The sequence below is a fragment of the Canis aureus genome, chromosome 18 (assembly GCF_053574225.1).
Source record: "Canis aureus isolate CA01 chromosome 18, VMU_Caureus_v.1.0, whole genome shotgun sequence".
In the NCBI taxonomy this organism is placed as follows: Eukaryota; Metazoa; Chordata; class Mammalia; order Carnivora; family Canidae; genus Canis; species Canis aureus.
The window spans coordinates 44,346,778-44,363,608 of NC_135628.1; the positions used below are offsets into that span (position 1 = coordinate 44,346,778).

The window sequence follows — 16,831 nt, forward strand, 5'->3', positions numbered from 1 at the left end:
TTGACTAATATCCAGACTCACTGTGGGTGTTGCATCTAATTTTTGACATTATTTCTATGCCGAATGAACAACGCATTAACCATTAAGTTTCTCACCACACCCCAGGAGACATTAAACCAACTTTACTGCTATGGCACAACTGGGAACAGGAAGCAAACACGATATATCTGAAGTACATTTAATGACCATGGAATAAGACAAAAGCTTGGATAAGAGCTTTGGAAACATGATTTCAAGGAAGTACAGACTAGTTACCGAAAACAGCCATGTAGATCAATCTCCTCATAACCATTAGGAGATAAAGGAAGAGTAAAATGTAATGGAAGAAGCAGACCTTACAAATGCCACAAGAATCATCAGTGACCCTGGCCTGAAGATAGTGAACATGGTTATGCTTTGTGAAAAAAGCATTCTTCTTTGTTTCACCAACAAAATCTTCCACCAATACTTGCCCACAACTAATGGCATACAGAGGTTGGTGAGAAAACCAAACAAGAATAAAAATTGAGTGATGCCACGGTTTTTTTTTTTAATATTTTATCTATTTGTTTGTTTATGTATGTATGTATGTATGTATGTATGTATAGAGCGCAAGAGTGTGTGAGCAGGAAGAGGGGCAGAGGAAGAGAAAAAGAATCTCAAGCCAACTCTGTGCTAAGTGCAGAGCCTGATGTGGGGCTCAGTCTCACAACCCTGAGATCATGACCTGAGCCTAAATTAAGAGTTGTATGCTTAACTCCCCAAGTGCCCTGCCGTGGTTTTTGTTTTTGTTGTTGTTGTTTTTTTTTTTTTTAAGGTTCAGTCAGGGCTTTAATGCCAATCCTGTCACTGAATTTGGAAGTCAGGAAGTCAAAGTTTTCTCAGAGTAGCTTCTGATGTCCACTGAGGCTGGCAGGCCCCTGGGTACCCCCTGAAGGTTTCACTAGCTGGGCTCTCTACAGATGCCCAGGGATAAGGTAAGAAACAGGAGTATAGATGTACTATACTGTTGGTTTTTAATCCAATCAACCCTAAGAAGAGAACATTTAATGTGTAAATGAGACAACTTCAGATGTTTTACTGTTTAGGAAGAATAAGAACAAAATTATGTTCATGTTATGATATTAATGTTTGGAGTTGGACTTAAACATGGCAAGATTAATAAGACAAGTCTTTCCATGTGTCAAAATTTCTTCTCCAATCTACCTACTAAAAACTATATCAATGGATACTGATTTTGAAGAAAAACGAAATAAAAAAATTTAAAAGATCTCTATCAATAAAACAAAAGCGCATAACAAAAAAAGATCTATATGAAACAACAGACTGTATATACATATTGATTCTGTTATTTATCTATAACACAATGTTTTTTTAGGGCTGCTACAAGTTCGTGCATTTTAAAATAATGCAACATAACTGGCCACTGTGAAAATCCTCATTATTAATGCCACAAATATTAATAAGCATCTGTAACTTATTAAAATAAAATCAACGAGAAAAATAGACAATATATAAGAACAGGCAAAATAATTACAATTGGTCAAGAAATATGACAAGGAACTCAATGTTATTAGCAGTCAAGGAAATACTAACATGAAAGATATTCCAATTTTGCTCATCAGAATGACAAAAATTTTAATGACTGGTTATAGTCAATGCTTACTAAAGTAGAGAAAAACAATCCTCCTATAATTTATAACCTCGTGGGCAAATGTTCCAGTGAAATTCATTAAAACTGAAGTCATATCTCTCAATAAAGAAAATCCATTAACTGATCTACAAAAGAAGTACAAATGTAAAGGTTTTATACTATCATTTACTCTAGAATCATTTATAATAGCAACATTCTGGAAACAACACAAGATCTATGAATAACAAAGATAAACTCAAAATGGATGAAAGATCTAAATGTGAGACAAGATTCCATCAAAATCCTAGAGGAGAACACAGGCAACACCCTTTTTGAACTCAACCACAGTAACTTCTTGCAAGATACATCCACGAAGGCAAAAGAAACAAAAGCAAAAATGAACTATTGGGACTTCATCAAGATAAGAAGCTTTTGCACAGCAAAGGACACAGTCAACAAAACTAAAAGACAACCTACAGGATGGGAGAAGATATTTGCAAATGACATATCAGATAAAGGGCTAGTTTCCAAGATCTATAAAGAACTTCTTAAACTCAACACCAAAGAAACAAACAATCCAATCATGAAATGGGCAAAAGACATGAACAGAAATCTCACAGAGGAAGACATAGACATGGCCAACATGCATATGAGAAAATGCTCTGCATCACTTGCCATCAGGGAAATACAAATCCAAACCACAATGAGATACCACCTCACACCAGTGAGAATGGGGAAAATTAACAAGACGGGAAACCACAAATGTTGGAGAGGATGCGGAGAAAAGGGAACCCTCTTACACTGTTGGTGGGAATGTGAAATGGTGCAGCCACTCTGGAAAACTGTGTGGAGGTTCCTCAAAGAGTTAAAAATAGACCTGCCCTATGACCCAGCAATTGCACTGTTGGGGATTTACCCCAAAGATACAGATGCAATGAAACGCCGGGACACCTGCACCCCGATGTTTCTAGCAGCAATGTCCACAATAGCCACTGTGGAAGGAGCCTCGGTGTCCATCGAAAGATGAATGGATAAAGAAGATGTGGTTTATGTATACAATGGAATATTACTCAGCCACTAGAAACGACAAATACCCACCATTTGCTTCAGTGTGGATGGAACTGGAGGGTATTATGCTGAGTGAAGTAAGTCAATCGGAGAAGGACAAACATTATATGGTCTCATTCATTTGGGGAATATAAATAATAGTGAAAGAGAATATAAGGGAAGGGAGAAGAAATGTGTGGGAAATATCAGAAAGGGAAACAGAACATAAAGACTCCTAACTCTGGGAAATGAACTAGGGGTGGTGGAAGGGGAGGAGGGCGGGGGGTGGGGGTGAATGGGTGACGGGCACTGAGGGGAGCACTTGACGGGATGAGCACCGGGTGTTATTCTGTATGTTGGTAAATTGAACACCAATAAAAAATAAATTTATTAAAAAAATAAATAAATAAAAATAAATAAATAAAAAGTAAAAAAAAAGAAAGTTGAAAATTATGGTTCATAAATACTATAGATTCATATGCAGTGATTAGGAAACCTAAACTACATAGTCATACATTGATTTTAAAGGATATCCATGATATACTTTTAAATGCCATATAATAATATATATCATTTTTATAGAGCAAAATAAACACACACAAAATACTATATGTACATAAATGCTTTTACACGCAAAGGGAAAGGTAGTACAAGGAAAAGAAGGCCCCTCTTGCTCAGAGTGGTGTAGATAGATAATGGGAAGAAAGGGACAAAATTCTACTTTATGTAAATCCACAGTACTCAATTGATTCTCAGGATCACGAAATGTAGCCATTTGAATTATTAAATGTGAGCACATGATTAAACCTTTAGATATAACTTTGGCATCTTCTGACTCTCTCACATATGTTAACAAAGAGTCTCCTGTTTGAAGTGTGAAATTCTGAGACAATTTCCAAGATGGCTGCTCAGTCAAATATTAGAAAAATGTAGTCCTTTTGACACATAGTAATTCAATTTGTAGTAGAAGAAATGAAAGAGAGCAGTAGGAAACCATTTTTATCTGTTTGTACATACAAATGAAAAAATACATACTATAAACTCACCATAACACTGTTTTGGATCATAATATTGCATATTGAAACTCCCTGATACTTTAGCATGAAGTTCCAAAGTAAAGCTACCTGAGACTCTCTTCTCCTAAAAACTGTGTTTCAATATCATTTCCAGTGGATCTCATTTATTAGCAAATGTTTCTCTATGAAACTAAAATAGAATAAGATCTAAACAATAGTGTTGCAGTGAAAATACTTAATGTTTAAACATGGTTTCCAATCGCTAAACCAAGCAATCATGGTTCACTTCAATATCACTTCTCTTTATACAATAATTTTTTTTAAGTGATGGTAGAGAAATTAGACTTTGACTAAAAAAAAAAAAAAAAATTTACACATGAAGAATGCTAACCCTCAGCTGAAAAAGATCTTTTCCTACCTTCACATTATCTGGATGCAGCCCTCCAGGGTGCTTGTCCATGTACTGACATAAATCAGTGTGCTAAAAGAAAAAAAGGGAAAATGTATTAACATCCCTCTGGCTATAACATGATGAATCAATATTTTTCTACTTCAAAGTCACCATTGCCTTCTGAACAAAGCAAAATATAAGACAAGTGGGTATATTTTTTAGTGTATATAGCTGAATGCTTCTCCGCCCTCTCATTTTTAACCACAACTGAATCATTATCTTTATCTCTAGGCTCTGTTATATATTTAACATATCTGTGTATTAGAAGGAATTCATGTCCACAACTTACTAAGTGCCTAATTTCCTCCTCATTGAAAATATATTTTTAACACAAAAAACCCTAAACGATAAACGTAAGTACCATAACTTGAAAAAAACTATATCAAAACATACACATATATACACACTAAACCAATTAAACTTCCCATTATCTTGTACTTTTCAAGTGCAGATGCCAGTTATAACTATTCATTTTGTGTGAGATGAAAATACTACAAATATATCATTCTAGGAAAATTAATCAATGAATTTATTTAAATTTCTCCTAACTATATTCATTAAAAAATAATTTAATAATTATTCCAGACTCCTGAATGTATTTGGCAAAATACTTTATAAATTAATAGAAATACTTTGAAACTATAAATTAGGATGAATATATCCAGATATAACTGTTTTTTAGGTTTTTATTTAAATTCCAGTTAGTTAACAGACAATGTAATAATGTCAGGTATACAATTTAGTGATTCAACATTTACATAACACACCCAGTGTTTACCACAATATATAACTTTAAAGGAAGTTCTCTGAATATATCTTACACTGTTATTCTTTTATTGTCTCAAACTCAATTTGCCCACAATTATATTTATTTTCTTCTTAATGCTTATTCTGTGCATATTATGAATTATATAGAAAATCAGGGTGGCCCGGGTGGCTCAGCGGTTTAGCGCCACCTTCAGCCCAGGGCATGATCCTGGAGACCTGGGATAGAGTCCCATGTCCGGCTCCCTGCATGAAGCCTGCCTGCTTCTCCTTCTGCCTATGTCTCTGCCTCTCTCTCTCTCCTCTCTGTGTATTCTCATGAAGAAGTAAAATCTTAAAAAAATAAAAAATAAAAATAAAAATAAATTTCACAAAACATGTAGAGTTGCTATTCCAATTTTTCTTCTCTTATTAGAGGATACTATAAGATTGATAACAAACATTTTATGATTCAGGAAAAGCTGCTGAACATGAGTATTTATGGCCCATGATCAGGCTTCAATTATTAAAGAATTTAGAGTTTTATGAAATAGTCAAGAATCTTGCTATAGCCATGGTGACAATAGTTCAGACTCCTTTACTGAGTTCTTATTGCATGCCAGGTGGTATTGCTGAGGATACAGAACAAAATTTAGCATTCATTCATTCTTCATCATGTACTTGAGCCCTTATCATGTTCCAGTTACTACTCTAGTCGCTACGGACACAGAATTAAATGAACAGTTGCAAGCAGGGGAAAAAAAACCACAAAACACCAAAAAAACAGACATACCAGTAATTATAGTACACTATATTGTATATTATTTTAAGAACAGAACAGGGTAATGTTTGAGGGCATAGCCAGGGGAACTTATTGTAATGTAGAGACTTTGGAAAAGCCTCTGGAAGAAGTCAGACATGAGTAGAGAATGAAAGAAGTTAGCCAATGGAAAGGAAAGGGAAAGAAAACAGGACAGAAGAAATGCTCTTCGATAGTACATAAGAAAGTACTTTTCACCTACAACATGATAAACAAAAATGAGGTATTATTTAAGATACTGCCCATTATACAATAAAATTCACAGAGGAAGAACTGTAACTAATTTTTATATCACATACAACAAATAAAACAATAAAGAAAAATCCAATTATATCAGTAATTGTATATCCACGACATGTTACAATTCCTAATAAAAATATAAAATCTCAGTTTATAAAAGAAGAAAATTCAATTCACACTGTTTCCAAGATACAAACTAAAAATGATAAACAACAAAAGGATGAAAATAAAAAATATATTTTATACTATATGTTATTTCTATTTTGTTATTTATACTGGTAATATCAATAAAAAAGAATCATAACATTAATATATATATTAGATATAATAGAATTCAAGAAAAGTGTATTAAACATTAATGTACTTAACAACATAGCATAACAATATATATCAAAAATTGGTAAAAATAAAAGAAGAAACTAATAATTTCACAAATCTTGAGGGATTAGTTTACTTATTTCAAAAGTCAACAAATGGAGTTGGCCAAAAAAAGGGAATGTTATAAAGGATATGAATCACACAATTAAATACCATGTTTACTTTTGCGTCCATTAAACTTGTGCTACACATTTTTTAAACGCAAATGGCATCCTCACAAAACTTGATAATGTATTAGACAGAGATAAAGCCTTAAAATTTGGAAAGCGAAAGTCACATTACATCCTCTCACTACAACTAGATAAAATCAAAATCAAAATGTAGTATATTTAATTCACTCTAAGATATACAATTCTTTTTATCTCCAACATTGGAATAACAGCATGAATTTGCTCTTTCCCAGGCAGTATCTGGAATGCAGTTGTTATTGCCTGTGTCTGAGCAAACTTTCTCTTTTTATTACTCTGATGGCATGGATCATCAGCGTACAATGTAAGGACCATCTGAGAAAAAAAGATGGAAGAATGAGATATAATTGTTATCTGGAAACCCATTTATTAAAAATTTCAGGTAAGATTTTATTAAAAGTGCCAGAATTAAAATCTGTAGGGCTCCTTCAGTGGGCATAAAGTAAAACTCTGAATGGTAAGAAAGCACTAAATCATAGTTTGAGTGCATTTTTTTTCTTTCTTACTACTATACCAAGTAATGTTTCTTCTAGTCAAAAAGGCCTTAAATTCAATAATAACAGGAATAAAATAATGAAGGGAGACAAGTAGTTAAAGGGCAAGAATGAGAAAAGGAGGAAGAAAGAAAGAAAATCTATTTTTGTGGAAAAAATTTTAAAAATAAAGAAAAACAAAAATGTTTAACTTATTTAAAAATGAATGATAGTTACATACAACATAAATCTTAAAGCAACAGAAAATAGAGCATTGCTGACAGGGTAATTTAGATCTTTCAATCATTCATTAATTTTAATAGAAGAATGACTAAAAAATAAATAAATAAAACAACCAATAAACTAAAGCTAGAGAATATCAAAAAACAAAGAGACTAAAAGAAAATAGATGGGATTAATGTGGTTCACAGTAGAAATTAATTAATCAGAAAACTGGAAAGCAACAGATTTGATCAATTAAACAGAATCCCGATTCTTTGAAAAGTAGTGTCATGTGACCAATGGCTCCATTTGTGGTGAGCACAGCATAATTATATAGAGAGATATTGAATCACTATGTTGTACACCTGAAACTAAGGTAACACTGTGTGTCACCTATACTCAAATTTAAAAAAAATTAAAGTCAGGCAGCCCAGGTGGCTCTGTGGTTTAGCGCCGTCTTCAGCCCAGGGCCTGATCCTGGAGACCCATGATCGAGTCCCACATTGGGCTCCCTGCATGGAGCCTGCTTCTCCTTCTGCCTGTGTCTCTGCCTCTGTGTGTCTCTCTCATGAATAAATAAATAAAATCTTTTTTAAAAAAAATTAAAGTCTAGGGGATCCCTGGGTGGCTCAGAGGTTTGGGCCTGCCTTTGGCCCAGGGCGCAATCCTGGAGTCCCGGGATCCAGTCCCGCGTCGGGCTCCTGGCATGGAGCCTGCTTCTCTCTCTGCCTGTGTGTCTGCCTCTTTCTCTTTCTCTCTCTCTCTCTCTCTTTCTCTCTGTCTATCATAAATAAATAAATAAATCTTAAAAAAAAAATAAAGTCTAATAGAACAAATAAACCTTAGAAAATTTGGTGGGGTGTATGTGTGTTTGTGTTCTGTTAAGATGCAGTGTTAAGTATAAGAAAAATGACACAACTAAGAATGTGAAGATTTAAAAATATACTATAAACATATAATACTATAAACTAAAGAGCATTACACACATCTTTAAACCAAGACATTGGATACTTCGATAAAAACTTGTGTCTCTTAAAAAAACATAACTTATGGAATTGGATTCTACAAGAGATAAAAATTGAAGAGCTATACCTAAAAAAAGCACCCAAGTTCAGATAGGTTTAATAGAAAATCTTCCAAAAAAAAAAAAAAAAAAGAAAATCTTCCAAACCTTCAAGTAGCAGATAAAAATTACCCCAGAGGAAAAAAAAAACAAACATAAAATGCTTCCCACACCTTCAAGGTTGCAATGTGGAGCTAGGCAAAAACAGCAGAGAGGTAACAAGAGCTAAACCAACCTCTTTCTGACCAGAGACAGTAGATACTATAATTTAATATTGTATTAAAAGGCTAACATATCAGTACCAAGCAAGATTAAAGCTAGGAATGAAGAAATATAGTTAAACTTCTAAAATTAAAAGATTAAAGAAGTGGAATGGTGTTGGGTACAAAATCTTCACAGTATTATATATTTGACTTATTTAGATTTATTAAATGTTAATTATATAACTAAGATATACTTAATGCTGATTTTGCATAAATATGTAAGACAAAGTCTCTGCTCTCATAGATCTTACAGTCTAAAGATTTTACAGAGTTGTGAACTATTATAATTTTTTCCAAAAAAGTATTCAAGCTTTTCATTTAAAATTTTTCAAAATTCCACATGAGCAAAATTGTATGGTATTTGTCTTTCTCTGACTGACTTTTTGATTAGCATAATACTCTCTAGCTCCATCTACATTGTTGCAAATAGCAAGATTTCATTCTTTTTTATGGCTGAGTAATATTATATTGTAAATATACACTACAACTTCTTTATTCATTCATCATGTCGATGGAATTTAAAAAACAAAACAAATGAACATAGGAGAAGTAAAAGAGAGCAAGGCAAACCATAAAACACTCTTAACTACACAGAAAACATACAGGGTTGCCGAAGGGAAGTGGGCAGGAGGATGAGTTAAATAGGTGATAGGGATTAAGGGGGGCACTTGTGATGAGCACTGGGTGTTGTGTGTTATTTAATGTTGAAATCACTAAATACTACACCTGAAATTAATATTACACTGTATGTTAATTAATTGGAACTTAAATAAAAATTTGAAAGAAAAAAAACTTTCTTCTTTCATGAAGAAAGAAACCTATCAAGAGTGGGTTTAAACAGTCCTGATCCTCAAAGTACACATAATATCCTTCTAAGTACATGAACATAAGCATTATGAATTGCACAGAAGAGGCTTCTCCAAAATGAGATCTTGAGAAATTTAATAAAGAATTTTCTAAACTTCTAAATTTTAAAATTCATCGTTCCTTAGATGTATGGCATCAAAATGTGTGTTTGTGTGTGCCTATACATCACATGCATATACACATGGCTGTCTAGCTGTGTAACCTTGGGCAGATTACATAACTTCTGTATATCAGGATCTTCATGCGTGTACTGAGAATAATCCTCAGACATCTACCTCAAAGGGTATTTATAAAAATTAATGAGTAATATCATAATAGTTTCAGAACACTACCCAGCACATGGTAGATGCTATAGATGATGATGATGATAATGATGATGATGATGTTGTTGACAGTGATGTTGATGATGACGATTTTCTGTGGTGTGTTTAGAGTAGTGGGATATTTGGGAGGATTACAATTAAAAATGTAATGATAAACACACTAAAAAAACTGGACCTTGGGCAACCCAGGTGGCTCAGCGGTTTAGTGCCAACTTCAGCACAGGGCATGATCCTGGAAACCCGGGATCGAGCCCCACATCGGGCTCCCTGTATAGAGCCTGCTTCTCCCTCTGCCTGTGTCTCTGCTTCTTTTTCTCTCTGTGTCTCTCATGAATTAAAAAAAAAAAAAAAAAAAAAAGAAACCTGGAACTCCTGGGGGTACTTTCATGCTCACATAGTATTCTTCCTGTCTGCATAACCAGACATTCTCATTGCACTTTGTATACAACTAGTGAGACTACATTTAGGAAATACACAGTCAACCTCTCATTTGGAAAAAGAGAAAAGAGATAGTACAAGGTCCCACTTTGTACCCTGGAAAACTTCCGTTCTACCTGCATTAAAAATGGTTTCTTCTCTCTCTCTCTCTCTTTAATATAGAGTATCATGCCTGGATCTACATTAGATGTGCCTAAATTACAAATTTCATTACATCTCTTCTTTCTTACTTCTTTCCTTAGGTCAACTCATTGGATTATATGATCTTTATGATTTGCATTGGCTCAGAAATACAGTACTAAACTTAATAATAATGCTAGAAGATACTTCTTTGTCATTCCATTTTTAAAAGTCATCCTGGGTTTAAACAGAAGGCCTCTATGGCATATGACCAACAGATCAGTATCCCTTGATGAGACACAGATAATCTCAGATCCATCTGGCTTAATTTCTGGCTATTTCTTATTTTGATATGAAAAGGAGCAGGTCACTAGACTAGACACCTGGTGGCTGCAGATCAAACACAATTCCTCTTCACCCTCCCAGCTCTGTCTTGGCTCTTGGCTAACATCTCTTGCTTTCACTACATTATACTTCACCTCATGTTCCTAAACCATCATCGCTGCTGTTCCTCAGGGTAATGCCTTTAGAAGCACTTGTGTCTGACAGGTTTATACCTGAATGCCTAAGAACACCTCATCAATCTTCCATGTAGTGGATGGTTTTAAATGAAGCTATCAAGTATGGCTAGACTTAAAGACCAAGAAAGAGAGTGGGAGCAGAAAGGGGTTTTAAAGGCTCAATCCCCACACTAGCATATATATCTTTCAAAATGAGTTTCCTCCTTCCTCTCTGTCGATTACCCATCAGGTAGCATTTATTTGGCTATTTAACATAGGTATTTCTAGGAGAAGGAATTTGTGGAACAAATCTGAACTCCTAATATCCTGAACATAAATGCTCTCTGTAAAGGAATTTGCCACATTTATAATTTGGGTTTCCCCATACTGATTTGATTACTTTGTGGGTTGGATCACTTTGGAAAGCAGGAGAGAAATCTCCCTTTATAAAAAGGCAGGATATAGAAAGACCACAGAAAATTGGAAAGACTTTTTATGCTTTCACACAGTACAGTTTCTGTTAATTTCAATTATACGCAGACCTGAGAACTGCATGATTAATATCTGTGAGACTTCCAGGAGAACAGATGAAAGAAAACTAAAAAGACAAATTATGGATATAATATCCATTTCAAAACAGGCCTTAGTGGAGAACAGACCTTTAAAGAAGGCAGGAAAAGAGAGGCCAGCCAGAGGGAAAGACAAGAAACAAGCTAGACTACAACACTCAGCTCTTCACAGCTTCCACTGCCAGCTCCTTACTGTTTGAAACTGACTTGGGGTCAGGAGAAAGCAGCAGTATCCCTCCACTGAAGGCCACTGGTAAAAAGGCCCTCTGGAGACCACAAACTCAGAGAACTTCATGGAAATGAAATTTTGCCGATATTCCAGGCCAGAGAGAAGTGTATGCCCATTGTCAAGGAGGCTTCACCATTCGGTAGGTGCTTCTGTTTCTTTTTTTAATCAACATATTATCCATGAAGTGAGGTTTTCTGATTGTGGACTTTCAAATGATCAAACCTCCTCTTCAGGAAACATCAAGTTTTTCGGAGGAATTATGCTTTTGCTGTTCTCATCAAGCAGGGATCCAAATAAAGCCCCTTCCCAAAGATAGGCATTTGTTTCCATTGTCCTATACTGTTAAGCCTGGTGCCCGCTATATTTGGCAGTTAATTTTGGTGTTCTTCAGAAGCACTGCCAAAATATGACATTGAAAATAGCACAGCACTATTTTTAGCATGTAGGCTAAAAATAAGGAAGTCTTTCCATGGGGATAACCAACAGAAATCCTCATTCTGAAGTTATGTTCAGCTTAGCCTCCACAGCCTTTGCTTCTGTTTCACTTACTTTTCCATTTTGACAATGAGAGGAGAAGTCAGTATATTCAAGCCTGGTATAATTTTTATATCATTACAAAACACACAAGAGCAAGAATATGGAAAGATTCTATAAGATAATAAGACTAATTCTGAATTTCCTTATTCTTAAGGGATAGGCTTACTTTATGTTTAACCAAGGCTGTTATAGTTTCATTTTGAAATTCATGAAAACTTGATTTTACAACATAAAATAAGTGGGAACATGATTAAAAAAAGATGGGATATGTTAACAACTAGTTCATAAACATGTGCCAATTGGAAGCCTAAAAATATAGAGCCCCCCTGCCTTTCCCTGACTGACTGTTGATTATTTATGAAGCTCCCTAGTCCTTATCCCTGTTTGATTCTAGACACTCCTTTCTCTCCCAAGTAAGTGACTCATTATAAAGAACCTTTAAATAATACTAGTAAGAGATCATGTGAAAACGATTGCAAGCTTCAAAGAACAAGAGCAATTATTTCCCCTCTTTGGTGATGGTGCAGGTGGTCCTCAAATTAATGGCCACAATGGTGGCAGTTAGTGTGACCAAAGCAGCAACTGTGGCAGATGTTTACTTGTGAGGCTTCCTCTATTACTGGCTAATGTCACCTTCATTACCATTGTCCCAGGTCTGGAAAAAACCACAGGCATTCTAACTAAAACCATACTTGAAGGGTAGCTGTGAACTTTGGTGGAACTCACGATCATTTTAGTTTTTAATCTATTTCACCTACAGCTCATTAAAGTCCTGTAATTCACTGGAGAATAGTTGCTGCTAGAGGCAATTGAAGAAAACTTATAGAAGTTGAGCCCTCCTTTCTTCTACAGCAATCAATGCCATTCTCCTCTAGCTATAATCTCTGTTTTAATCAGCCTACATTGCTGTAAGAATTAATACATCAAATTACCGAGCAGTTAGTTTCAAACTGCTCTGATATAAAGTCCACAGGTTTAAATTGACTTTGAAATGGCATTTTTTCCATTAAGCTTTATAGTCCTCATCTATTTCATTCCCAAATCATAATTAATGAAATTTTAATGTTGTTAGTTACAATATGTGAGCATCATTCATTAGTGAGAAGAAAAATAAAAAGAAGCATTAATCAACTTTACCTTTAAAACAAAATCACAGCCATTTAAGATGCTTTACAGAGGAAGTCTGTACCCACTACATACCAAAGGGGCCCATTTTTTAAACAGTGGTTATAAAATAAAACTGTCAGTATTCTGTCAAATGTTATTTGGTCTTTATGCTAATACACTGGAATCCCTTATCGTTAATGACAAAAACAAGACATTCATGAACAAGTACAAAAGTGCTATCTCTTTCCTCTGAAGTAGAAATTCTAATTACTACTAGATTATTGTGCCTCAAACTGCATCATGGGACATGGTATGACAATAGCAGTAATATGGTCTTTCAATCTATCCTATCATCACCTAAAGATAAATTCCCAAGTGGAATACTCTCAAACATTCAGCTGTTCCTGCACAGGATTATTTTCCATATTACAAAGTCTATTTCTGGGTTATTTTATTTTTACCTGGTTTTAGCCACTTAGGAAATGTTTGAAATTCTACCCAGTAAACCACACATATTCCCTGTGGAGGGCAGGATGGCTGACACACAGCCACATCCCTGTGGTTGGTACTACACAAAAATCCTCCCACAGCTATCCCAGTGCTGTGGCTCATTCCTAATTAAATTAGCCATTTTTGAAATCATTTAATGTGTCCTCCTTCTCCTTTTTGGTCATAATAAACCTATATGTGACTTAGCTATCCTATAATTCTGCCTAATTGGTTTCAGCTGTCATTTCAGAATCCAAAATGCACGGGCAGCCTGGGGCTGGTGACTGGAACAGGAAGCATTTCCAACCACACACCCATCATGTAAAACCAGGAACTTGAAAGATCTTTTCCATTAAAACAAAAAACTTACTATTTGGCTTCTGGCAATGACAGTATGGGTAGACAGATTATACAGCTCTACCCAGGCAGTAAGACTGTTGTGAGCCATTCTTCTCTGATCAAAAGAATGTAGATGTTCATGCTCTAACGGTTCATGTCTGAAGTAGTTTCAATATTGTATGGGCTTATCCATATATGAAACATGTATCTGTATCCATATCTACATCTCTAGAACTTATTTAGTTTATAAAACTTCTAGGAGGTACACATTATTTCCTCTTTAAAAATAAATAAATTCAAAGTATGAATTTGGAAAGTCTCAAGAGAATTGAGGGGATCTTCCCAAAGTAGAACATTGTAGTTCTACAAAAATATATGTTACTCCTGCATCAGAAGAATGTGTAAAATGTTTTCTCTTGAAACAGTGAAGGAAAGAGCTACCCAGTATGGTTTATATGCCCTCTGGGAAACCATTCACAAGCCTAAACCAATAATAAATTTTAATGGAGTCAAATAGCCACTTTAAAAAGATGTTCCTATTATTTTGAAGCCAGTTTGACGTTTTAAAAGGAAAACTAAAAAGCCAGTGGGTACAAAGAATGGAATGCTCTGATCATCCAACATCCTCAAAAATTTGGGGAAAGAAAAAAAGGTTAACAAAGTGGGCCACATAAAATTTTCTGGAGTCCAAGGAGGAGATCAAAGAGAAAAGAAAATGACTGAAAGAGTTTTTGGGAATATCTTAACTCTGAAAACACCTTCTGTAGTTGCCCTGCTAGAAATAGGGGAGATCCTGAAATTATACGAAAAAAGTGACACGAGAGGGAAAAGTTATAAACAGAGAACTAAAATGGAAGAGAGAAAAGAACAAGGACAGTAAAGAGGTGAGGGAAGGGAAGGTAAAAGAATCAAAGGTGTCAGGCTGGGATCAGTTTCACTAACTGTGAAGCACAACAGAGGAGGTTTCGTTTTATAATACTGGTTCTCAGGGGTAAGAGCAACACCCACCTATGGACTGATTATACCAGATGTGTGGTTCAGAAAACGTTATAAGTTACACTACAATGAGCTTCAGGTACACGGTTTTCTGATTTTAAAAACTGTAACTCTGAAACACATAATTCAATGAAGATAGTAAGCAATTATAATTTGTTAAATTCTCACTTTTTTTTAAGCAAAGTGAATGAAAATCAAAATACATTTTCAAAATCTTAGAATGGAAGTATTGTAAAATGCATAAAAATGAATAAAAACTATTCACTATGTAGGACCTCAGTGATAAGTCTGAGGGAAATAAGAATGACAGTCACATAAATGTGAGTAATACTCTTCCTCTTCTTACCTATAATGAAATATTTATAACCTGTTCGTATCACTTAATCCAGCAGTAAAAATATTAGAAGGTTTTCTCCCCCAAGGAAATACAAAGGGATATATTAGAAGTAATATTACTAAGAATTTATAATACAAAATACTTTGGAGTTGTTAAATGCAGTTATAAATATCTGATTATTTATGGGGCAAGGGTTGTGGGCTATAGAAAAGGGACATATAAAAGGGACGCGTAAAAAACCTCTGAATTAGAGGAACAGTCTTAAAAATAAATTTATATTACAAAGGTAGAGCTCATTTAAATCCTCCTGGTTAGGGACACCTGAGTGGCTCAGCGGTTTAGCGCCTGCCTTCGACCCACGGCGTAATCCTGGAGTCCCAGGATCGAGTCCCACATCAGGCTCCTGTGTGGAGCCTACTTCTCCCTCTGCCTATGTCTCTGCCTCTCTCTCTCTCTCTCCCTCCCTCTCTCTCTCATTAATAAATAAAATCTTAAAAAAAAATAAAAAAATAAATCCTCCTGGTTGGTGGAAATACACAGAGAATAAAAGGACAAAGCTTTCAGAAAAAGTCCTGGCAAACAGTGAAATGTCTGTTATACATGATGAAAAAGGCCATTTATATCACTATTCTTGTGACACACCTGAGGCATAAGCACAGCTGTAAGCTTATGTAGTTACTAAGCACAAATGTAATTATTTCAGTATAGTACATAAAGGGGCAAAGTAATTTGGATTTCTCAAACTCAAGTGAGTACAAGGTTCACACCAACATTATTTTTTTCAATGCAAGTTTTTACCTGCAGATTATGGTGTTATGAAATGAAAGAAACTGAAGAGTAGTAAAACATGTTGTTAAAACTCCAGAAAACTGTCAAAGTTTTGTTTCAAGTAGTTCTTTTAATAACAAAGAATAAGAAGGCCTCAGATCACAGGGGTGGGGGTGGGGGGATAGGAATCCCAAATTCATGAATTCTTATATTGTGACCACTTCCAAAGTTAAAGTAGAGTAGAAATTCTAAAATATCTCTTTTTCAGGATCTACAGCCAAAAGTCAAATTGCTGATTTACCTGTCATAAAAATTTAACCCTGTTAATTTTTTTTCATGTTTTTGTTACTGACTTTGCTCAATTCATGGACAAAATAAAAAAAAAAATGTGCTTAATTCCTTACTATGCATAGTATGAAATTAAAGATATTCTTAAAAAGAACTTTTACCTTTTTTTTTCTCAATCATTAGACACTTGCAAACTTTGCAAGTTAAAGATAATAACTTTCCCAGGAGCTTGACATCTTTGGCAGATATAGTTGATGTTTTGAATACGAATCTTGAACTTCAAGAATCAACGACCGACATTATTGCTCTTCATGATATGTTTTAAGCTTCTATGCCAAAATCTAGTTATGTATTCCATGAATCAGAGCTAAAAATACCTTTTCATTCTCTTGACTTAGTGCAATTTG

The 16,831-nt window shown here is 34.7% G+C and overlaps 1 protein-coding gene across 10 annotated transcripts in view; it reads right to left on the bottom strand.

The window, feature by feature from the left end:
* The window catches only part of CDK14 (cyclin dependent kinase 14), a 721,053-nt gene that overhangs the window by 280,810 nt on the left and 423,412 nt on the right, over window positions 1–16,831 (bottom strand). For all 10 annotated transcript variants that reach the window (XM_077857033.1, XM_077857032.1, XM_077857025.1 and 7 more), the window contains one exon: window positions 4,094–4,156. In XM_077857033.1, coding sequence (XP_077713159.1) covers window positions 4,094–4,156 — 63 coding nt within the window. The remainder of the gene's footprint in view (window positions 1–4,093; window positions 4,157–16,831) is intronic.